Raw genomic sequence first — 23907 nt, 5'->3', positions numbered from 1 at the left:
GGCAAAGTGCTGGGGACACTACATCGATGCTGAGGCCATTCCAAGAAAATGACTGTCAAGGACAGAAAAGGTACATTGTTTCTCTCCCCTCTGGATTTTTTTTTTTTCTCTTTATTTATAACGACAGTCCAGTTGGATCTTGGACCTCAGCAACCCCGCCTCTTGCTAGAACTTGGGGCTGGAACTCTACCCCAAGGTTGAGGCTGCCATCCCCCGCACACAGGCCCTATCCTATCTCGTGGCGCAATCTTGAGCTGTCGCCGCCTCACTGACCTGTCCTCCTCTTTCGCCCCCAGAAAAGGCCTCTCCCCACCACACAGAGACCCAGTCTTGCAGCCCTGTTCTCAAGCCTCGATCTCCACCAAGGCCCCCTGGGTCCTGGGTCCCAGGCCAGCAAGGCCAGCTCTGGCTAGAACTCGAGGCTGTCCCAGGGTTGAGGCTGGCCCGCCGCAGAGGTCCCTTTCAGCGGCCCGGTCCCAGAGCCACAGGCCTCACTCCCCGAGAGTCGCGAGCTCCCCGCACCCTTCCCAAAGCCGCCGACCGCGCCCTCAGCCCAGAGGCCCCGCCCCCGGCCCGCCCCGCGCCCCGCCCCAGCCCCAGCCCAGAGGCCCACCCCAATGCAGGGGCCCCGCCTCTCGGCCCCCGCCTCTCGGCCCCCGCCTCTCGGCCCCCGCCTCGGCTCCACCCCGACCCCCTTCTCCAAACCAGAGGCCCCCTTCGGCCCCATTCCGCGTCGCGGCCCCGCCCCCTGCGGGCCCGGGGTGACGGCCAGGTTACCCCGGAGGGGCGCGCGGCGGGCCGGGCCGGCGCGGTTTAGGCGGCGGCTCCCCCGCCGGGACCGTCGGACGGGGTGCAGGCGGTGACCCGTTCGCGGGCCGTGGTCTCGCGGGCGCGGCTGAAGCTGCCGGGCTCCGGGCGGCCGCAGGGCGTGCGGCAGAGCTGGCGGAAGCAGCGCTTGAAGTTCTCGTCGAGGAAGGCGTAGAGCACGGGGTTGAGGCTGCTGTTGGCGTAGCCGAGCGCGATGCACAGGTGCAGGGCGGCCACCACGAGCGGGTCGCGGCGGTCGATGTCCACCAGCGTCCAAACGATGACGAAGATGTGGATGGGCGCCCAGCACACCACGAAGGCGCCCACCACCACCAGCACCATGCGCGTGATGCGCCGCAGGCTGCGGTCCTTCTCCTTGGAGCCCGACAGCAGGCGCACGCTGCGCAGGCGCAGCAGCATCAGGCCGTAGCACACGGTGATGATGAGAATGGGCACGACGAAGGCGAAGAGGAACACGCAGATCTTGGTCACCGTATCCCAGTACCAGCTAGGGCTGGGGAACTGGAGCATGCACACCACTGCCCCGTCTGCCGGGGAAACAAGGAAAGACAGCAGGTGAGGAGCGTGTGGACCTAAGTGACCCTGCCTTCTTGGCTCGGTCAGGTACCACACTTCCTCCTGGCCTTTGTTCAAGGTGATTCTTCTGCCCAGAACGTCCTCCTACACTTCTGTACTTGGTGAACTCCTACTCATCCTTACAGACCCCAGCAGGATTGGCCCTAATCGAGGAGGTTTCCTTTCTATATTTTCTTCCAGTCCCTTTAGAAGCCTCTACATCCATGGACAGCAGTAATGATATAATTTAGCCCAAGCCCACCAGATGCCAGTCGTTGTGAGAACTCAAAACACCCTACCCATTTCCAGACTAGCTCCAGTGAGGACAACACTGCTGAGAAAGATCTAGAAAGCATGAGGAGTTAAGAGCAGAACTTGGGCCCTACTAACTGTGGTGTGACCCTGGGCAAATTATTCAGCCTCCAGGAGAACTTCCATTAAGTGGGACTAATAACAGTACCTAAACCTCACAGGGTTCTTGCTGCACTCACAGGGCAGAGAGGCAGATACATTTAGGAGTCCAAAAGTCAGGGCTAGGGTCAGGGAGACAGATCTCAGCTTAATGGCAAGAAGAACTTTCTGACTGCCAGATTTGTCCAGAGGTGCACCCAGGATGGAATGAGCTCCCTGTTCCTGGAGTGTGGATGTGGGCTGGATGAGCACCTTAGGCATATTTTGGGATTCAGACACAGACCTGCAACTGACCTGGGGAACTCCCAAGATCTCTTGGAACTTCGGGTTTTGAGGGAGCCAGGCAGTGGACTTGGAGCCTGAGAGTTGTAGGAAGGGTACTGGGGATCCACAGAGTGGGTCCACCAGACAACAGGATGGCAGGACCCCCAGGGCTGAGTCCAAGGACTTCATTGTGCAGATGCCAGAACAAGGCTCAGACAGGACCAGCATTTGTCCAAGGTCACACGGCAAGTTACATACAGAACCAACAAGTGCTGAGTGGGGGAGTGTGTATAGGGGATGGAGTGTGGCGTGAGGAGGCCCATCTGGTCTGGCCCCCAGCAGGGCTGCAGTTAATGGCTCATAAACTGAAGGCTGACAGTGAGGAATGGGGCCCACCTGCTGAGTCAAGACCAATTGCACAGAAGCTATATGAGAGCACCAGGTGCTCTAACTCTGTAGGGGTTAAGGGTGGTCAAAAGGCCTCCCACCAAACCTATTCCCCTTCAACCCACAGCACCGACCCTCTGCAAACCTCCACCTCAGGGGCCAATAGGAGTAACAGACATGAGGGCAGGAGCCTTGGGTTGTAGGCCAAATTCCACCAATGCCTGCCACGCGACCCTAAGTAAACCTCCTGACCTCTCTGATTCTGGATGTTCTTACGGTCAAATAGAGGTAGGCATCCCTGCCTTGTCCTAAGTATTTTACACATATAGCCTCCTGTAAATTTCTCAACACCCTGTGTTACACTGTGGCTCAGAGAGTGTCATTGGCACCCTGCTAAACTCCCTGTCCCACTTCCTATGTCAAGGTGGGGCCATGTAACCAGCTATCACTAGGAAGGGGTGGGCCATAACATTTCAAAGTTGGTCACGCTCTCTCATCACTCCTTCTCCGTATTCATCTGCGGGCCAAATGCCAGCGGTGGAAGATTCCAAAACCCATCATTTGGCACCCAGGTCCCTGAAGAACTGTGGAATCGAGCTTTTCCTCTGACTCACGTTGGACTGTGACGTGAGTGAGAAATAAACCTCTACACTGTTCAGCACTGAACCCTGGAGATTGCTTCTTACAGCTGCGACCCTGACTGATACAGGTAACTACTATATGAATGACCATTCTTGCTCTGAGCAAATGCACCTGTCATCCTCTGCAGGATATTCTCTAAGGCTTGCCTTGGTCATCTGGGCCAGTGGTTTTCACACTGGGGTGGAAGGGCATTTGGGATGAGACTGCAGCTCTTATGGCCTCCTCGCCCCACTGGTCATCCATCTATATCCCCTTGAGTCAGTCATCCACACACTCCTAGCCAGTGGCTACGCCCACAGCCCAACCCTCCACAATCTCATTCATACATTTCCTTTGGCCAGCAACCCATCTGACCACTGATGAATCATTCATCCTCACAAAAGTCAACCATTCACATTCCATCGGCTGACTCTCCACACTCTCACTGGCCAGCCAGCCACACTTTTCATTGATCAGGAATCCACGCCTCTACCGGTGTGGAGCCACCTACACCTGCTCTAGCAAGTGGCCTACAAACCCGCAGGGGCCCCCATGCTGCCTCCTGTGGTCAGTGGCCCTGGACCACAACTACTGCACTCACTCACCCCGGGGGCGGGTCACAGCCATGACCATGATGGGGACACCCACACCTGAGGCCAGGACCCAGATGCAGATGTTGATCAGCTTGGCCTTGGCGGGTGTGCGGAAGTCCAGGGCCTTGACAGGGTGGCAGACGGCAATATAGCGGTCAACACTCATCATGGTGAGGGTGAAGATGCTGGTGAACATATTGTAGTAGTCAATGGAGAGCACAGCCTTGCAGAGCAGTTCCCCGAAGGGCCATGTCTCCATCAGGTACTTGGCACTCTGGAAGGGCAGCGTGCTGGTGGCCAGTGCATCTGCCAAGGCCAGGTTGAAGATGTAGATGTTGGTGGCTGTCTTCATCTTAGTGTACCTTCAAAACAAGTGTGTGTGTAATTGTTCCCATTTCACAGATTTCAGTTTCACTTAAGACTCAGAGAGGGGAATGATTTGCCCAAGGTCATGCAAAAGGTCAGGGGCAGAGAGGTGGGATTAGAACCCTGAACCACCTGACTCAGCATCACCCCTTTTTACTACAGCAGATGCAAAAGGATTTCTCTGGCTGTGGCTGACTTTGGCAGAAGGTATTTTAGGAAAAGCCCTTCATCGTCTGAGGGGTACTAAGTAACATGGTTAAAAATAAAACTGGGCTCCAGAGGAAAACAGGTCTAGGTTCTAACCCACTTGTACTATTTATTAACTGAGGGACTCTGGGCTAGTAACGTGAACTCTCTAAGCCTCTGTGCCTGTAACTGTAAAAAAGGGGGGGCGGGGGGTGATGTTTTACCAACCTCGTATGGTGGTTGTGAAATGTCATGGGATGATATAGCACTTAGCCCTGAGCTCAAAGCACGGCAAGTGTTCAGTGTATGATAGTTATTCTTCATCTATGAAGGATGAAGCTGGGGACTAGACGAGAGTGACCTGACCCTCTGGCTTCTGCCACTGACCTTTTGGAAATATGACTGGCTAGCTCTGAGGAAGGGGGTCTGCCTAGCAGACTGGCTGGGGCCTCACACCTCCTGGGGTGCCCTCTGCGGTGGACCGGGAGTCCCAGCCCTTCCTGTGGTCCCATCCAGAACTTCTTACCCCCAAGCAGCTGGACCCACCCATACATCCAACCCAGGGCATGAGCCCAGGTAACCAAGCCAGAGGTCTGCAACTGAGCCCTCCTGCACCTGAAACACCCCTCCATGCTCGACACTGCTCTGTGGCCACCTGCACCACACGGGCCCCTTGTTCAGCCACCATTTCCATCATGGCCGCCTTTGTACCAGGGCCTGTGCTGGGCAGTGGACAGCCTGGAGGAGGCTGCATACACTGGGACACACTGTCCCAGCGCAGTGTGATTACTGCAGAAACACACAGGTGCACCGAGGCAGGGATAAGGACTTCTTTCATGCCCCCAGAATGATGCGAGAAACCCAGAGAAAGAAGGGTTGCATGAGCGACTCCTCAAACTTCAGAGAAGGAGCCCCGAGAGATTGAGGGAAAGTGATTTTATGGAAGTGTGGTCCAAGGACTCCCTTCAGAATTCCTGGAACAGCAGATTCTTAGACCCCACCCTGGACCTACTAAATCTTAATCTTTGGCAACCAGGCCTGGGAATCCTCATTTTTTTTTTTTTTTTTTTTGTAGTAAGCTCGAGGCCCAACATGGGGCTTGAACTCATGACCCTGAGATCAAGAGTCGCATGCTCTACCGACTGAGCCATCCAGGCGCCCTGAGAATCTTCATCTTTAACAAGCACCACCCCCAAATGATTCTTATGCGCTCTAAAGTTTGAGAAACACTATGTGGCCTAAAGCCCATATTGAGAAAAGACAGGGAAACTGAAGCCCAGGGAGGTGGCATGACTCACCCAAGGTCACACGGCGACAGCGGCAGAGCCAAGGCAAGAACTTAGACCTCCTGACTCCTAGACCAGTGCTCTCTCTCCACTCTACCCCCCAGGGTGGAACCACACTGCATGCCTCTACCCCGCTAGAAACCCCCTGCTACCATGCCCAGCCCTGGGCACCCGGGATGTGCGGTGGTGCCCATGAGAGCTGATGAATGCACAGAGTGCCCTCAATGTGTTTTGAATGACTGAATGAACTCATACCAGCTAAGGCTATTCCTTCATGAAGGGAAGTTTTGGGGTTTTTTGTTTTTGTTTTTTTTTTTGGTCTGATTCACTCATTGTCCTCCAGGGCCAGCATCTGTCTCACTCCCTCCCCAGATAGCCGTCATTGGTCCTGGGGCTGGAGAAGCAAAAAGTTTTGCTCAGAGACAGCAGAATTTCAAGTCTCGGGAAGTCTGTCTTCAGCGGGGTGCGGGATCACAGCTGTGTGGGAGGCGGTCTCAACCCCACAGCTGACTCGTCTAATTTCGCTTCTTTTACGCAGAACAATTAGAGGCTGTTCTTTGCCTGCTATTTTGATTTGTGAGGATCCTTCAATTCCCAGAGGGGGCTGGGATGCTGGGAAGTGGGTGATGAAGCTGCTGTCGCTGGTACAGGCGGGCTGAGAGGCACCGCACTGACTGCTGGGCAGAGCCGCAGAGGCTCCTGTCCTAACAAGCCGGCCCACCTCCCCCCCAGCTAAACCGCTGCCAAGCCTGGCCCTACTGGCCTGAGACAAATCATGCCTCTCTCCCGCTTTCAACCCACTAGTGGCTCCCTGAGGTTCTCTCCGTATTCCATGAATTGGTCCCAGAACTTTCCCCTTGACGGATGGGCCTCGCCAGCATGCCCCACCACTGGCCTCTTTGCTGTGCCTTGGACATATCAAGCCCATTCCCACCTCAGGTCCTCCAGACTGCTGTTCCTTCTGCCTGGAACCCCACATTTTGCATGGCTTGTTCCTTCCCTTAATTCAGGACTCTATTCAAATGTCACCTCCTCAGGGAGGCCACACCTGGCCACCCTATCTAAAGTACCCCTCTCCCCACCATCTCTCTGTCTCCTTAAGTTGCTTCATTTTTCTTTATAGTATGAACCACCTCCTGACTTATACTTTTTTTCTCTCCATTTGCCTCTCTCACCCATGTATGCTCCCCAAAGGCAGGGGGCTCTGTCCATCTTGTTCCCTGCTCTATGGCTGGGCATACCAGCAGTGCCTGGCAAACAACAGGCCCTTGATAGACACTTGTTGTACGCAGGTCTTAGTCCAGGTCTCATCAGCTCTCACAGAAAACACGCACAATTCATCACCCAGGTAAGTCAGGGTGCTCACTACAAAAGTAGATTGCTCAGGATACTCTACTGCTTACAATTCTTCCATGGCTCCCCATTGCCATCTGATTGGAAATCAAACTCCTCAGACTGGCATTCCATCGGGGTGGCCTCCTTTCCCACAGTACCTTCCATGTCCAGCCACACCTGTAGTTCCTCAGATGTCCAGTCTAGCATGCCCTCCCTGCTATGGACAGCCACTGCAATGGTTTGGTGGGAATCCTTTCAACACACACACACACACACACACACACACAGTTTTGTTGTTGTTGTTGTTGTTTTTGACAGAGAGAGAGACAAAATGAGAGAGGGAACACAAGCAGGGGGAGTGGGGGAGGAAGAAGAAGGCTTCCCGCAGAGCAGGGAGCCCGATGTGAGGCTCAATCCCAGGACCCTGGGATCATGACCTGAGCCGAACGCAGACGCTTAATGACTGAGCCACTCAGGCGCCCCACACACAGCTTTTTATAAAAGTTTACTTCTGCCAATGTAATACAATTATGTTGTGTAAAAAAGTAATGTAATACTATAATGAAAACAGGTTCCTCACTCCTCTTTCCTGCTCCCCAGAGGCAACCATTTTTAATATTTTTATTCTTCTGGGGATTGTCTCCATAATTCTAAATAATGAGCTTAAATGGCCATTTCCTAATTTATCAGTGTTACACAGTACGTGTTGAAGTTTGTATCAGTTAAGCCAGGCTACACGGCAGTAACAAATAATCCCAAAATCTCAGTGGCTTCACGCGATAAAGGTTTATTTCTCATCCTTGCAGAGTCCATGCAGTGTTTCTAGGACTAAATCCCATGAGGCAATGCCAGCCTGTTTCAATCTTGTGGTTCTGCCATCTTAACCCAAGACCTCCTTAATCACCACAGAGGGAGAAGAGACAGCTGCAGGATCATCTACGCTTCATTCTAGCAGCAACACAGCATTTCCACCTGAAGCTGAGTGACTGGTCATGTGGCCCCACCCAACTACAAGGGGTTGAGAAGTACAGTCTTCCATATGCCCAGAAGCAAGAAGAACCAGATATTAGTGAACACTCGTAATGTCTTCCACAACCGCTAATACAGTAGATGACTATGAACTCTTACACTACCCAGCTCCACTTCCTTTCTCCATCCTTTCATATAGTCTTATCACAACTTCTAAATTCTTATATTAAAATTTGGGGGTTACATTCTTTCTTTTAGGGTATACACTCTTATGACTTTACATTGTCCATTGCTGAACCAAATGGTATACTATAATTACATTTATTTTCTGTACATATTTTTGTTTTTCCTGGAGTTAATAATTGCCTCTTTTTCCCTCAATTCTATGTACACATTGTTAAATCTCCTCAAACATTCTAGCAGATCTGTAAAATGCTTTGTCCATATAGTCACATAAGCTATCAGCTACTTTTGTTTTCCTAGTGATCCACCTCCTGGAGTCTTCCTCCTCCCTTTCAATTTGGCACTGGTTGCTTTCTAGACCAGCTGCATACCTGTCCGACTATGTTGAAGAACCTGCTTCCTGGTTTGCAATTCTTTTCTATCTTGGTCTATGCCCTCGTTTTGGTGAAACACATCTTCTAGTCACTTCCTAAGAAAGGGCACAGAGGAAGTAACATTTTTATATCTTTGCATGTCTGAGAATGTCTTTATTCTATGACTTCTAATTTCCTTGACTATATGTGGAATAGTAGATTGGAAATAATTTTCCACCAGAATTTTGAAGGCATGACTCCCTCATCTTCTAGCTTCCAGTGCTGCCACTGAGGTATCTGAAACCATTCTGATTCCTGATGATGTGTATATAATCTGTTCTCCCCACCTCCAAAACTTTTAGGATCTTCTCTTTATCCCTGGTATTCTGACATTTTGTGATGATATGCCTTAGGGTGGTTCTTTTTCATTTGTGTTGGGCCCTCTCATTCTGAAGATTCATGTCCTTCAGTATGAAATATCCTTACTTCATTTCTTTGATAATTAACTCCCCTCTGCTTTCTCTGGAATCCCTAGAAAATTGTCAGTCAGATATTGGGCCTCTTGATTGACCCTTTAATTTTCTTATCTTTTCCATTTTCCATCTCTTTGTCTGTTTGGTACATCCTCTGGGAAATCTTCTTTCCATACCTCTCAACCTTTCTATTGACTTTTTAATTTTATTTTGGCTCTCATGTTTTATTTTCCCAGTGTCATTTCTTCTTCTTTTGTTATTTCTTTTTTATATATCATTTATAGCATCTTATTTCATGGATACAATATCTTCTCTTATTTCTTTGAGGATACCAATAATTTTTGCTTTCTATTTTCTTCTGCTTACTGCATTGTCTATTTGCTTCAAACATTGTTTGTCTACTTGCCCTCCCTCTTTTATCCTAGAGACTTCCTTGTCTGTGTCTAAAGGTTGATCTTTTTTTAAAGACTTTATTTATTTGAGAGTGAGAGAGAGAGAGAGCATGAGAAGGGGGAGGGTCAGAGGGAGAAGCAGACTCCCCGCTGAGCAGGGAGCCTGATGCAAGGCTCGATCCCAGGACCCTGGGATCATGACCTGAGCTGAAGGCAGATGCTTAACTGACTGAGCTACCCAAGTGCCCCAAAAAGGTTGATCTTTGAGTAAAGCACTAGATAACTAATTGGCAGCCCTGTGTGTGTGTGTGCATGCGTGCGTGCACACACATGTGCACACATCAGTGTGGGGGTCCTGTCAACTGGTGGGCCTCATTGTAGGGGAACTGGGCAGAAACTAAGCTTTTATATTGGGGAATATCTAAATATCAGGGTCAGCATGTGTCTTCTCTGGGGCCTTGAGAAAAGAATCCTCCAAACCTCCAGCATACTTCTGGCTGTCAGGATTATGGTAGCAGAGCTGGAGGAGGGGTCTGTGGACCTCCTCCCCACTTTCCATTTGGTATCTCACTCTGACCCTTTCTGTGTCTGCTGGCCCCTAGTTCAGAGTTCTTCCAGGTTAACTTCTCAAGGGAAAAACCCTTAACCTCTTGCAGAGTGGAGGGTTACTCACCTGATTGTGCAGCATACTGGGGCGGGGGGGGGCAGGCGCTAAGGGTCTCAATGCTCCCTCTATAGATAATCCATCTTCTGCCCCTGTTTTCAGTCCCACACCTCACCCCTGCTCAGCCTGTTACTCCCCTTCAAATTGCTTTTCATCATCCAAATATGTGTTGATATCTCTTAAGGAACATAAACTGAGGCACAAGAGATGAAGTAATTTGCCCAAGCTCACACGACCAGTAAGTAGCAGAGCTGGTATTTAATTCAGGCTGTCTAGTGCCAACATGTGGTAATGACTTTGCTATACTGCCCCTCAGTGCATGTTACCTTCCTTCCTGTCCCCAGCCCATCCCATAGTTAGTGAAAAAGTCAAGGAATGTGAATTTACTATAGGCTGAGATTTGTTCACTCTTCCAACAGGTATTAATCAAGTATCTGGTATGTGCCAGGCACTGAGTAAGGAATATAGGAGTGAAAATGACAGTCTAGTTTCTTAAAATTTATGGTCTTAGGGAGGGATCAGACATTGAACAAACTGCTACACTAATTAATATATAGTTACCCACTATTACTGCTCTACCATGAAGGATAAGAACAGGGTATAGTAATGGACACTACCCAGCAGGAGTGTGAGGGAGGTTTGTGGAAGGAATCTGGCTTATGTCGGAAGGTCAACAATGGCTTCTCTGAGCATTTGTGCTATGAACTGAGTTGTAAGAAGAGACATCCAGAAGGTTGCTCCTCTCTCTCCCTTTCCCTCCCCGCCCCCTTGCCAAGTGAAGACACAGCAAGAAAGTAGCCATCTAGAAGCCAGAAAGAAAACTCTCATCAGAAACTGACCATGCTGGCACCTTAATCTGCCATTTTTAGCCTCCAGAACTGTGAGAAAATACATTTCTATTGTTTAAGCTACTCAATGTATGGTATTTTGTTATGGTGGTTTGAGCTAAGAAAAGGTGACATTTATACCAGGTTGGAAAGAATGAGGAGTCAGCCAGGTGAAAATAAGGAGGTAGGTTGTTTCAAGCAGAAAGAACAGCATGTGCAAAGACCCTGTGACAGGAAAGAGCTTAATGAGCTGCAGGAATGGTCAGACATTAAGTGTGACTAAATGACAGTAAGCCCGAGAAGAAGCAACAGAAGATTCAGCAGGGAAAAGTCAGCAGGGGTCAAATCATGCACAACAAAAAGTTTGGGTTTTATTCTGAGTGCAGCGGGAAGCCACTGGAGATTCTAAGCAAGGGAGTGATGTGGTTTGATTTATGTGTGTTTCTTAGAAGATCACTTTGACTACTGTGTAGAAGCTAGATGAAGGGAAGAACAAGACTGGGTGAGAGACTGAACTTTCTGGAAAGATAAATCATTTACTGTCCCACCCCTCAAAACCCTACTGTTGGCCTCTACTTTTTTTTTCTATTTCAAAAAAGTTGTAGATATGACATTAGACCCTTACCTTATACCATATAAAAAATTAACTCAAAATGGGGGCACCTGGGTGGCTCAGTCGTTAAGCGTCTGCCCTCAGCTCAGGTCATGATCCCAGTGTCCTGGGATCGAGCCCCAAATCGGGCTCCCTGCTCGGGAGGGAGCTTCTCCCTCTCCCACTCCCCCTGCTTGTGTTCCCTCTCTCGCTGTGTCTCTCTGTAAAATAAATAAAATCTTTTTAAAAAATTAACTCAAAATGGATGAAAGACCTAAATTTAAAACTATAATGCTCATAGAAGAAAACATAGGAGGAAAAGCTACATGACACTGGATTTGGCAATGATTTCTTGGATATGACACCAAAAGCACAAAAGAAAAACAAAAACAGATAAACTGGACTATATCAAAATTAAACAATTTGGTGTGGTGCCTGGGTGGCTCAGTTGGGTTGAGCAACCAACTCTTGATTTCAGCGCGGGTCATGATTCCGGGATCCTGGGACTGAGCCCTGCATCAGGCTCCATGCTCAGTAGGGAGACTGCTTCCGAATTCTCCCTCTCCCTCTGCTTCTCCCCACCTCTAAAATAAATAAATAAATGTCAACAATTTGGTGCATAAAAGGACACTATCAACAGAGTAAAAAGGCCACAGAGAATGGGAGAAAATATTTGCAAATCACATACCCAATAAGGGGTTAATATGCAGCATAGATAAAGAACTTCTACAAATCAATACTAAAAAAAAAGCAAACAACTGGATTTAAAAATGGGCAAAGGACTTGAATATACATCTCCCTGAAGATATAAAAATGGCCAATAAGCATATAAAGAGATGCCCAACATCATTAGTCATCAGGAAAATCAAAGCCACAGTGAGATACCACTTGACACCTATTAGGATGACTAAACTATCAACGAAACAGAGGGGCACCTGGGTGGCTCAGTTGGTTAAGTGTCCAACTCTTGATTTTGGCTCAGGGTGATGGGACTGAGCCCTTCTTCAGGCTCCACATTCAGTGGGGAGTCCGTTTGGGATTCTCCCTCTCCCTCTGCTCCCCCTCACGCTCTCATGCTAGCATGCATGCTTGCTCTAATAAATAAATAAATATTAAAAAAAAAAACAGAAAATAACAAGTGTTGACAAGGATGTGGAGAAATTGGTGCACTTTTGGTGGGAATATGATATGGTGCAGCCGCTGTGGAAAACAGTATGGCGATTCCTCAAAAAACTGAAAACAGAATGCCATATGGTCCAATAATTCCACTTCTGGGTACATACCCAAAAGCATGAAGAGCAGGGTCTCAAAGAGGTATCTGTATACATTCAAACAAGTACTTTTCATAATAGCCAAAAGGTGGAAGCAATCCAAATGTCTACTGACAAATGAATGGATAAACAAGATGTGGTCTATACATACAAAAGAACATTATTCAGCCTTAAAAAGGAAGGAAATTCTGACACACGCTATGACATGCATGAGCCTTGAGGACACTGTACCACGTGAAATAAGCCAGTGACAAAAGGCCAAAAACCTCTATGATTCCACCAATAATGAGGTACTTAGAGTAGTCCCATTCACAGAGGCAGAAAGTAGAATGGGGATTATCAGGAGCTGGGGGAAGACAGAATGGAGAATTATTATTTAATGGGGACAGAGTTTCAGTTGGGGAAGATGAAGAAAGTTCTAGAGATGGGTGGTGGTGATGGCTGCATAACAGTGTGAATGTGCTTCATGTACTTAAAAATGGTGAAAATGGTAAATTTTATGTTACGTGTATTTTACCACAATAAAAAAAAAAAAAGGATGTGACTAACGTGCCGTCACTGTGTGTTCCCTAAGTTGAAGAGTGTGGTGCAGGAATCCTTTAGAGCCCTTCAGATCTTGGCTCCACAACATACAGGACTGTGTGATCTTGGGTAAATTACTTCACCTCTCTGAATCTATCACCTCGTTGGCAATTTCGGTGTAATTGGCTTTTTAGGAGCAACACATGCGAAAGTATCTAGCTAACTAGCTGGCGCGTAGACAAGAACAAGCAGCCCTTTTGGGTTTTTTCCCCTGATATCGTTCTGCTTTTTTCTCATAGGGTTCCCATTGGATCCAACCCTGGGGGTGAGGACAGTAAGCCTGGTGAACCTCTATTGACTCTGAGATGCCTTGGGAAATCCTTTGCTTTCTTCCTAAGTCGAAATCCTCCATTAGGTCATCTTGAATTATGCAGCTGCTAGGGAATGTGCTCCCAGCCACGTGTCTCAGTCCTCAGGGAGGCTTCCTTCAGAAGAAGCACTGAGTGGCCGGCCATGTTCATGTCACAGCTTTACGCCCTTCGCATCGTGTCGGACAAGCCCCACTGGCAGGGAAGATCACCCTCACCTCAGTCTGACGGAGACAGGGTGTGCTCTGTGTCTGAAGCACATCAAGTCCACATGTGCTCTTGGGCCTCCGGGGAGCTGTGCTTCTCAGCTGACAAGTAAGCCCCTAGTAAGAATTTTCTTCCCCAAGCAAAGCCAGGGCCCTTGGTTAGAGCGGCCGGTGAGTGGCAGGTGCTCAGAAGGTTAAACCGTTCCCGCCTTCATGCAAGGCCTGCCTGGGACCGGTCTGACAGCTTTGGGTGGGTTGTCTGTGTTCTGTAAGCAATATTCTCTGAATATCTTTTTTTCCATGGGCCAGGCACTGTGCCAAAAACAGTGAATGCACGATTTTATTTCATCCCCACTGCAAGCCTGAGTGCTAACACCACCCTCATCCCACAGAGGAGCTAAGGTAGATGGCGCACCCAAATTCACGCGGCTGGGAACACCAGCTCAGATCTGGTCTCCAGAGCCCACGCCTCCCTGCCACCTGCACTAGCTCAGCAAACCGTGGATGTGCGGAGGGGCCCGGTCTGGATGCCAAGACCAAGTGGGGTAAACGTTTGGACATGCGCTGGCTCCACAGTGTTCTTCTGCTCCTCACACCTTCCTCCACCCTGCTACGGTCAAGGGGGTTGGAGACAATCTGCTCACACTCCAGGTGGGGCTGGGGAGAGACAGACCTACAAACATCAGAAAAATGTCACAGGCACCGTGACAAGGCCTGGGGAAAAGAGGTGCATTCAGAACAAAACGTACACCTCTGGTCGGAAGGGGTTGGCAACCGGTATTTATGGGCAACAACTCTGTGCCAGGTCTTTCCCAGGCATGAGTTCGCGTACCCCTTACATCTAAGACGTGCCCAGCACAGGGACAACATGTTCCTTCATTTACTCCTCCCAGCACCCACACAGGGTAGAGAGAATTTATGATTCCCCAGTAACAAGGAGCAGTAAAGGGACTTGCCCAAGGCTGCGGAGTCGGAAAGAGGCTGAGTGGAGATTCAAACAGAGTGCTTTTCCCCAGAACCCCAGCTCCTTCCCCTTGATTTCCGTTTCAAGCTTCTCCTCTGTGCACCTCTCACAGACTCTCTTTGACAGTTAAAATATAAGCTCCCCAAAGGCCTGGCCTTTGTCTTGCTCCCCACTAGGCACCTAGAACCTACAGCAGTCCCTGGCACAAATAACGGGTTCAACACACATTTGGGAAATGAGTAAGTGTCCCGTGCATCTTCCACACCAGACTGGGACATGCTTCGGGGAGGAGCCATGTCCCCTCCAGGCTGTATCCCAGGATCAGCCCAAGGCCAGGTCAGAGGGGACACGGTTTACGGGAGGACGCCCAGTGGGGCAGAGGAGTCCAGCTGCCTGAGCCTTGAAAGTAACCAGCCACAGACTGAAGAGCTCAGACCAGGACAATTCCTCCTCCCCAGCCCCCTCCTCCCTTCCATCCTCAACCCAGAACAACACAGGTTCCCTGAAGGACACCTGAGCCTGACCCTGCTCGCCCTGAATCCAAGGCAACTCAGTTCTACCGTGGCCAAAGGAAATGTCAAATCATTTATCCAGAGTAGCTCATTTGTTTCTAACTAAGCTGAGGGGCATGATTTCCACTCATGCACCACAGCCCATGAGGATCAAAGTAAGGGCAAGAGACTTGAAAACAAAACCAGTAACAGCAGCAAGGTAAGAGCACCAACCCTCGGTCAGACTGACCTTGTGGCACCTCAGGGACAAAGAGAACAAAATGGCCTCAGGCTCGATCAAAACTCATTTGGTTCCAAAGAGCATGGATTGCTGGCGTATTTCGAATTAACTTGGTTCCAAACCCTTTTTGAGAGCTCAAAAATAATAGCTGCTCACTATGAAATGTTCAAACAACATAGAATCATTTAATAAAGAAAATTTAAAACCACTATTAATATTCCAGACCACTGTTACAGATAACATGCAAACACTCATACCGTTTTATATAAACGGGATCTTGCTTTAATACTGTTATATAACCTGTTTCTTTCTCTCAAAACTATGCTGTGACCATCTCTCTATGTCCATAGATACAACTTAATATAATTTTTGGTGACCCCTGTGATTCTAATCCAGAGGTCAACAGACTTTTTCTGTAAAGGGCCAGAGGGTAAATATTTTAGGCTTTCAGGCCACAGAGGATCTCTGTTGCACATTCTTGTTTTCTCTTTTACAACCCTTTCAAAGTACAAAAACTATTTATAGCTCAAGGACCACACAACAACAGACTGCAGGCCAGATCTAGTCTCACTTGTGGACACTGAAGCTACTGCATGAAATTACTTAACAAATCCCCTATTGAAAGATATGTAGGTTGTTTCCACTTTTTTGCTATTATAAATAACACTGTGATAAACACCTTTGTGCACACAGATATCTGTTGATCTCCTGGGGAAAAATTCCTGGAATCTCAGAGCTAGAAAGCAACTTCACAGTGAGGGCATTCCCTCTAAGGCCCTCCAAACAAACGGCTATGCAGTTTCTGCTTCAGTATGTCCAGAGATGGGGGACTCACCACCTGCAGGCACAATCCACCCTGTTGTTGGGACCACATGCAGAGTAAGCAAGTTCTCTCTCTTTTTTCGAGCCAAGGGCTGTCTCTTTCTCAGCTGGCACAATTTTCCCTGGTTCTGCTCACGGAATCAGAGTCTAAAACTAACCCTTCTGCCTTCCATGTGTTGGAAAATGGCAGGGGTTAAAGTCCACGCATGCTTCATCCAGCTGTGCTGAGACCAGAGTGAATACAAGGAAGTGCTCAGTGCACGTTGGCCATTATGGCTGCTTGGGTTAGCTGCCTGCTCAGCACCATGTGGCCATTCCTCGGCGCCCTCATCTTGGGTTATTCTGGCACACTCCTGAGTGTGATCATCCGAGGACAGAGGATATCACCCTCTTGGGTTAATGGAAGGCCAAAGACGATGCAGGTCAACTACCAGGTGGGCACACAGATGGTGCTCAGGCCTGGCCTTCTCCCATCTCCCCAGGCAAATAAGTGAGGCCAACGCCATCTTCTGTGGGAGCTAGAACCTCAAATCCTTTCATGTGGACATATGCCCCAGCCAGCAGGGCCGGCCCCTGTGGACAGGTGTCCAGGTTTGTGCCCCATGGCTAGCCCCATCCACCCATATCCAGATGCGCTCTTCAGTGTTTCCGAGCTCACCACTCACTGCCAGTGCAAATACCAGCTTAAACTGCACCCCCCCTGTCACACAAGTCCCCAAGCTGGCCTCCTTAACTCACAACTGTGTTCATCTCCTTCTCCTTCTAAACTGCTCCAGAAATTCCCCACCCCCTGCACGTCTACACTGCAGGCCAGGGATTTGGCAGATACCATCACCACCAAGTCTTTAATAACCGTGGTGGGTTGGATGGTGGCCCCGAGAAGGACAAGTCCACGTCCAACCCCTAGTGCCTGTATGTACTGACTTTACTTGGAAAAAGGGTCTTTGCAGACGTGTTTAAGTTAAGGATTTTAAGATGAGACCATCCTGGATTGTCTGGGTGGGCTCTAACACCAGGCACAGGGGTCCTTGTAAAAGACACACAGGCAGACGAGGAGACAAGGAGCCGACCAGGTGAAGACAGAGGCACAGACTGGAGGGGCCCAGCTACGCGGCGCTGCCAGAAGCTGGAGGAGTCAAGGACGGCCTCTGCCACGTGCCTGCAGAGGGAGCACGGCCCTGCACACACTCTGTGGACTTCTGGCCTCCAGAACTGTGACAGAATACATCTCTGTGACATTAAGCTCACACTAATGTGTTAGGACAGCCCTAGGAAACTAGCACAGTAAAAGTGCAGCCCAGACAGAGGCATGGCCTTTGGCACCAGATACACCCAGATTTAAGCCCCAGCCCTGTCTCTAACCAACTGTACAAACTTGGGCAAGTTCTAACTTCTCCCAAGCTTCCGTCTGCTCCTCTGTGAACTGGGTATAAAGATCCTACCACGTGACGGTGTGGCAAGAACAAAATGAACTCCTGCCTATGAGGTCCCTAGCACGCTGCTCATATCAGAGTGGCTTCTCTTGTCCAGAGGAGGAAAAAGGGCCCAGAATGACACCTGCTTCAGCCGTCCTGGCAGTCCCTGGCTCCCTCCTGATTCCTGTGCTGGCCTTTGGTAACCTGCCACCATTGGGGTGGGACCCAGAGCCCTGTGCTGGGACCTGAACACTGGAAGAAGCTCTGATCTGTAACACTGAGTTCCAACCTCCTCTCCCACTTTACAGATTGGGAAACTGAGGCCCGGACAGAGAAGAACAGCTGCACGAGGTGACACCAGGTGTCAGTTCCCTGACTCCTGGGAGGCCAAGTTCTTTCTTCTCTACCAAGCTGTCCTTCCTTCCTTCCTTCCTTCCTTCCTTCCTTCATTTATTTATTTATTTACAGAGACACAGCGAGAGAGGGAACACAAGCAGGGGGAGTGGGAGAGGGAGAAGCAGGCTTCCCGCCGAGCAGGGAGCCCAATGCAGGGCTCGATCCCAGGACCCTAGGATCATGACCCGAGCTGAAGGCAGATGCTCAGTGACTGAGCCACCCAGGGGGAGTGGGAGAGGGAGAAGCAGGCTTCCCGCCGAGCAGGGAGCCCGATAGAGGACTCAGTCCCAGGACTCTGGGATCATGACCCGAGCTGAAGGCAGATGCTTAGCGACTGAGCCACCCAGGCGCCCCCAAGCTGTCCTCCTAGGAACTAAAAATCTCAGATGAGGGCTCAAGGCAGTTGAGACCAAAGGGAACGGGGCGGGCTCCCGTCCAAGGCTTCAGAATTCCTGATGAGGGCCTGGGGTCTTAGTAGATGCCTACATGCTAGGTCCCTGCATCCGGCAATTAACCAACGTAGGGTAGGTCCACAGACAGAACCGCCCCCGTGGCCATCATCATCTTCACTATCTCTGTCTCGGCAGCTATGCCGACTCAGTGCTTACACGGGCCTGACATCCTCTAGTGAATTCCACCATGGCGTTCACATAGATTAGCTCATAGTCGTATAGATTAACTCCAACGACCCTACGAAATCGCTACTATTATTATCGTCCTTATACAGAAGAGGGAAGTGAGACTTGGGGAGTGTACTGGGTTGAATAGGTGCCCCCAAAATTCATATCGACCTGGAAGCTCTGATGTGACCTTTTCTGGAAATAGGGTCTTTGCCAACATAATTAAGATGAGGTCATACTAGATCAGGTGGGCCCTAACTCCACGATGACTGGTGTCCCTATAAGAGGAAATGCAGAGACACACACAGAGGGAACACGGCCAAGGGAAGACAGGGGCGACAGTTGGAGAGATGCATCTGTAAGCCCAAGGGACGCTAGGGTCTGCCGGCACCCACCAGAAGCGAGGCGCGGAAGGAGTGTTCCTGAGAGCCTTCGTAGGGAGCCTGCCATGCTTGATTCCACACTTCTGGCCTCCTGAACTGTGAAGGATACATTTCTGTTGTTGTAAGCCACCCAGTTCATGGTCGTTTGGACGGCAGCCCTAAGACATGAATACAGAGGGGCGAAGCATCTTGCCAGCCGTGGCCTCAAGCACAGAAGCAATCCAGGTCTGTTCAAATCGCTCCACTCCCCAATTCTCCCAACAAAAGGACTTTCTCTTCCATCAGGAATACAGAATGTGAGCACTGAAAGGAAAGGTGGTGGGTGAGAGTGTTTACCAAGCACTTACTCTGTTACACTTACACTTAGCTGTGCTGCTGAGCACCACGAGTGTGTCTGTATCCCACCGGGTCTGCACGGGACGTGAGCTTTTGCCCCATTCTGCAAGTGAGGAATCCAGGCTCGGAGGGCAGAAGTAAGTCACCAAAAGTCCCATGGCTAGGAGTGGCGGGGCTGGGCCTTGGGTCTCTAGGACTCCAGAACCTAACCTCTACTCCGTCTTCTTCCCCCTGTGCAACGAGTTCAATCCCTTTGTTTCACAAAGGAGGAAGACAAGGCACTGCAAAAGCAGTGATCACAGAGGCTCTGCCCACAGTGGGGAACAAACAGCTTAAACAAAGCATCTGCCCACCAGCCAGCCAGGGTCTGGTTGGGGCTCCCTCTATTTGTACACAAAGGGTGGTTGTTCTTCCCATTGGCAAAACAAGCCTGCTGGGCAGCAAGGGCTGCAAGCTATGTCCCTGCCCACCATTTAACAGGAGTGGCAAGTCGCCAGAAATTAATTAGCTGTCTCAGTTTTGGCACAGCCTGAGGAAGGAAAGTGGTTAATTATAACAAGGCATGTCACAGGAGAAGATTAAATGCTAGAACATGGAAATAAAGGGCCCTGAGTTGAACATGAGTGGGGGCCGGGGTGGCCAGGTCACGTTCAGCAATAAACAGGGCAGAGGCCTGTGCCGTTCAGCTCAAGAACCACAACCTGCTCATGGAAGCCAGCAAGAAGCTCTTCTCCATCACCCTGGCTCTGCTTCTGGCTTAAGGGTGGCTGGGCCAGGGAATGGGGCAGCCAGACACAATAGAGGCCCCAAGAAAGCAGAGTTCCTCAAGTGTAGCATGTCAGCCCACAGGTCCCTGGAAATAGGACATGCCCCTCCTACAAACACCTACTGACCTGCTGTCTGAATGTGAGACCCAAGGCTGGGGCTCCAGCTGTGAGCGAAGGCTACCCCCCACACACACACACCTGCTCCTCTGAAGAGAGAGGGAGAGATGAGCAATCAAGTGCTTGAAAAACTATGTGTGGATGGGGAACACAGAGGACGCTGTGGCAACACGGGGCGGGGGGGGCGGGGGGGGGGGCGGGGAGGAGGGGTCTGTTGGCCTGGGGGCATTAGAGAAGGCTCCCCGGAGGAGGGATTTACGAAGCCGAGAAGCAAGTGTTACTCTAGAGAGAAGAGAGGCCTGAGGTTCCCGCACATCTTCCCCCTTGTCTTGTGGTTGGGGGATTTTTATTATAGATCCCAAGTACTCCACAGAGAGAACCTCATTGACGAAGTGTCAACTAGATATTTAGGAAATAGTGATGTCTCCTTCAGGTCAGGGATGGAGCTAGGAAATAGTATAGAAGATGAACGGGACACAGATTCCCCCCCCCTCCAGGAGCGGCCAGTTGGAAAGGGAAGGCAAACCTGGAACGAGCAGTTATGTTACAACTAGAGAACACGGATTCATGACCGTCTGCCTGTGTGTAGCTCCCCTCATTCTCTGCGAGGCATGGACAAAGGCACTTGATTTACATCATTGCATTTCATCCTCACGACAAATGACTGTGGTAAGTAAGCACCATCACCACATTTGGCAGGCAAGGGGACTGAGGCTCAGAGAGGCAGAGAAACTTGCCCAAGGTCACACAACCTATAAGCTCTGGTACCAGGACTCGAGCTCGGCTCTGTCTGATTCTGTGATGATTAGTTTTATGCGTCAACCTGGCTGGGCTCCCGTATCCAGTTGTTTAATCAAACACCAATCAATCTAGTTGTTGCTGTGAAGGTGGTTTGTAGAAGTGGTTAATATATGCCATCAGTTGGCTTTAAGGAAGTTATCCTTGGTATTGAGGCTCAACCTTAAGAGCAAAACTGAGGGGACGAAGAAATTCTGCCAGTTGACTGCAGCCTCCGCTGTTGCCTGAGAGTTTCTAGCCGGCCAGCCTCGCTAGACCCCACAACTGCATAAGCCGATGCCTTGAAATACATCTTCCTGGTTCTTTTTTCTGGTAGGACCCTGTCTGATACAGACCTGAAAGGCCATGCTCTAGGCTAAGGTGGATGCCAGGGAGCCACACACTCTCCTCACCAGAGAAGGGGCAAAGACACCAGCCCCCAGGGAAGTGTTGTAGAGATTTGAGAGTTTCCAAGCAAGGTCCCCTGTAGGAAGTCTTGTAATATTGCCAAAGTACATGCTCATTTTTGCCACAGTTGGATTTGATGGATTCTTGATAATTCGGAGTCCTTACCATTGCCAAGTAAATGTCCCACGATTCCATGTAAAAATACCGCATGCAAGTTTGTTATTCTTAGTGACCACAGTGTGGGTAATACGGGGACGATACAGTTTGCCCCACCTGTCCCCAGCCCCCAAGGGATACTCCTTGAGGACAATGGGCAAGGCTGGCCCTGTGCAGAGCACTTCACATCCATTCTCTCCTTTGACTCACACCCACTGTGGGAAGTGGATGCCTAGGTACTCCCATTTTGTTCACAGAAGGAAACTGACCCACAGGGCAGAGGTGTTTGTCTAGGAGTACCGAGTGGACAGAACCAGGATCCAAAGTCAGATGGTCCAAAAAACCCAGGTTTCTCCCCTCTAGGCCTTTGGCCATGCTGGGCCTTATCACATATCCCTCTGCCTGACACACAAGAGTTTCACTTTTGTTTTATTTATTAACAATTTATTATTTTAATAACTTTACAACTCAGTCTACCCTGCTCCACGGCCTCTCCTGATCCCGGCTGCTATAAAAAAGTCATTTTTCACAGTTGGAATCAGAGGGTGTCATGAATTCCACCTTCTCAGCCATTGCTTCACATTCTCTTGGCACACGCAGGCTCTGGGAGTCGGGGGGCCTTGGTTCACGGGCTGACTGCCATTTACCAACTGTGGCCCCGGGCAAGTGAATTAGCTTCTCTGAGCCTCAGTGTCCTCATCTGTCAAATGGAGAGAAACGTGCTACCAGCCTCAGAGTGTCAGGAGAATTAAATGAGATAAAATGTGGAAGGCGCTCGGCACAGAGCTGGCCACCCTGTCGGCACTTGAGGGCCACCCTGTCGGCACTTGAGAAAGATCAGCAGTGCTATTTTTGGTGTGAAGTCCTGTGGAGTCAATATGCCATGCTTTGCTGGGATGACAGGGCCTGAGCAGGTGAAGGGAGTGTCTCAGGGCTACCCGCCCCTCCTGCAGAACAGCCCTCTGGCCACAGGCTGGGCCCCACTTCCCTGCCCCACCTCTCCCCAGGGAGGAATGGAAAAATCACTAGATGGGGGGCACTTCCTAGCACTTCAGGAGCATGAGTTTTTGTAACAGAGGGAAACAGATTATCTCCATCTGTCCTGCAGGGGCATCTGGGCTGGCCTGGAGGAGTGGTTTTTCTCCCTTGGCTTAATCTTGTCCCAGGTTCCCGAGTGCTGGGAAACCAGCCAGAAGGCATCATTATCACCAACAACTTCCTGTTCCGGGCCAGGCCCTGGGCGAGGGCCATACATCTCCCTTTACCTTCACCTTCACCATTCCCTCTGCCTGAAACACTTCCTCTCAGAGGCAGGCCTCTGCTTGGTTGTCTCCTCGTCCCCGACGTCACCATATACAACTGCAGCCCCACCACTCTCTCATGGTCAACGTGTTACATCTACTCATTCATTGTCTATCTTTTCCCCCATTAGAATGTTGGCTTCATGAGGGCAGGGGCCGTGTCTTGATCACTGTTACATGCCTAGCCCCCAGAACCATGGCTGGTATTAGGAGGGGCTGCGGAATGTATGTTTGCCACAACCCTGTGAGGTAGGTGATTTTCTATCATCCCCATTTTACAGGTGAGATGAGCCCAAGGCTGGAGGCCAGCGAGAAGCAGACCCAGGTTTGAACCCCCACCTCTCTGCAACGTTCGGGGTTCAAACCCCTGGCTCTGCCCCGGGAATCTTGGACTTCTCTGGGCCCGTGAGATGTCAGTGGCCCCCAGGCCGGGTTGCCCTGTACAGGAACGCACTCCCCATGCTCCTGAGTATGACTATTTCTAGCTAGCCTTTGGCTCCCCCTTAGCCCAGGTAATCCAAAGAGTGGAAAGAGAGACAAGGGGGGACAAGGGGTTAGGAAAGGCAAGTTCCAGTCCTGCCTTGGCCACTAACTCAAGAGACACTGAACCTCGCCAAGCCTCGGTTCCCTCATTTTTCAATCAGAGGGGCTGAACTTGACATACAGGTGGCAAAAGACAGGGCAATGGCTGAGAGGGTGGGCTCTGAGATCAGAGTGACCCGATTTCAATCTGACTCCGGGACTTGGAGCATGTAACAGGACTTCTCTGTGCCTCCAGGCTCCTCACCCATAAAGGGAGGCAACAAACTCAGCTCCTATGGGTCTGTGAGGATGAAATGGGATAATATATATCTCTCTAAGCAGTCTGCCTGGCCCAAAATAAGTGTTCCGTAAAGAGAATCCTCAGCCACGATTCACAGCCCTATGCCTTGGTGAAAAGGTCACCTCGGCAGGGGAGAAGAGTGAGGCCATTTCCGCCTCTCCCGGTGTTGTGTTCACTGGATGGGGCTTTTTGACCTCACAGGACTTTGAAGTTTGAGTTCTTTCAATTTATCAAGACT

General features: G+C 50.1%; 1 protein-coding gene across 3 annotated transcripts in view; it reads right to left on the bottom strand.

The window, feature by feature from the left end:
- Positions 1-717: 717 nt before the first annotated feature.
- Positions 718-23907, bottom strand: part of OPRD1 (opioid receptor delta 1) — a 42623-nt gene continuing 19433 nt past the window's right edge. For 2 of the 3 annotated variants that reach the window (XM_027618349.2, XM_027618330.2), the window contains exons 2-3: positions 3672-4021; positions 718-1355 (exon numbers count right to left, since the gene is read on the bottom strand). In XM_027618349.2, the coding sequence (XP_027474150.1) occupies positions 814-1355; positions 3672-4011 (882 nt within the window). In that variant the 5' untranslated portion in view covers positions 4012-4021 and the 3' untranslated portion in view covers positions 718-813. Of the gene's footprint in view, positions 1356-3671; positions 4022-18996; positions 19101-23907 lie in introns of those variants that run through there. The other variant, XM_027618339.2, reaches the window with a different exon arrangement.

The sequence above is a fragment of the Zalophus californianus genome, chromosome 4 (assembly GCF_009762305.2).
Source record: "Zalophus californianus isolate mZalCal1 chromosome 4, mZalCal1.pri.v2, whole genome shotgun sequence".
NCBI lineage: Eukaryota > Metazoa > Chordata > Mammalia > Carnivora > Otariidae > Zalophus > Zalophus californianus.
Note: the sequence above shows the minus strand (reverse complement) of the source record. Positions and strands in the feature narration are given on the sequence as shown.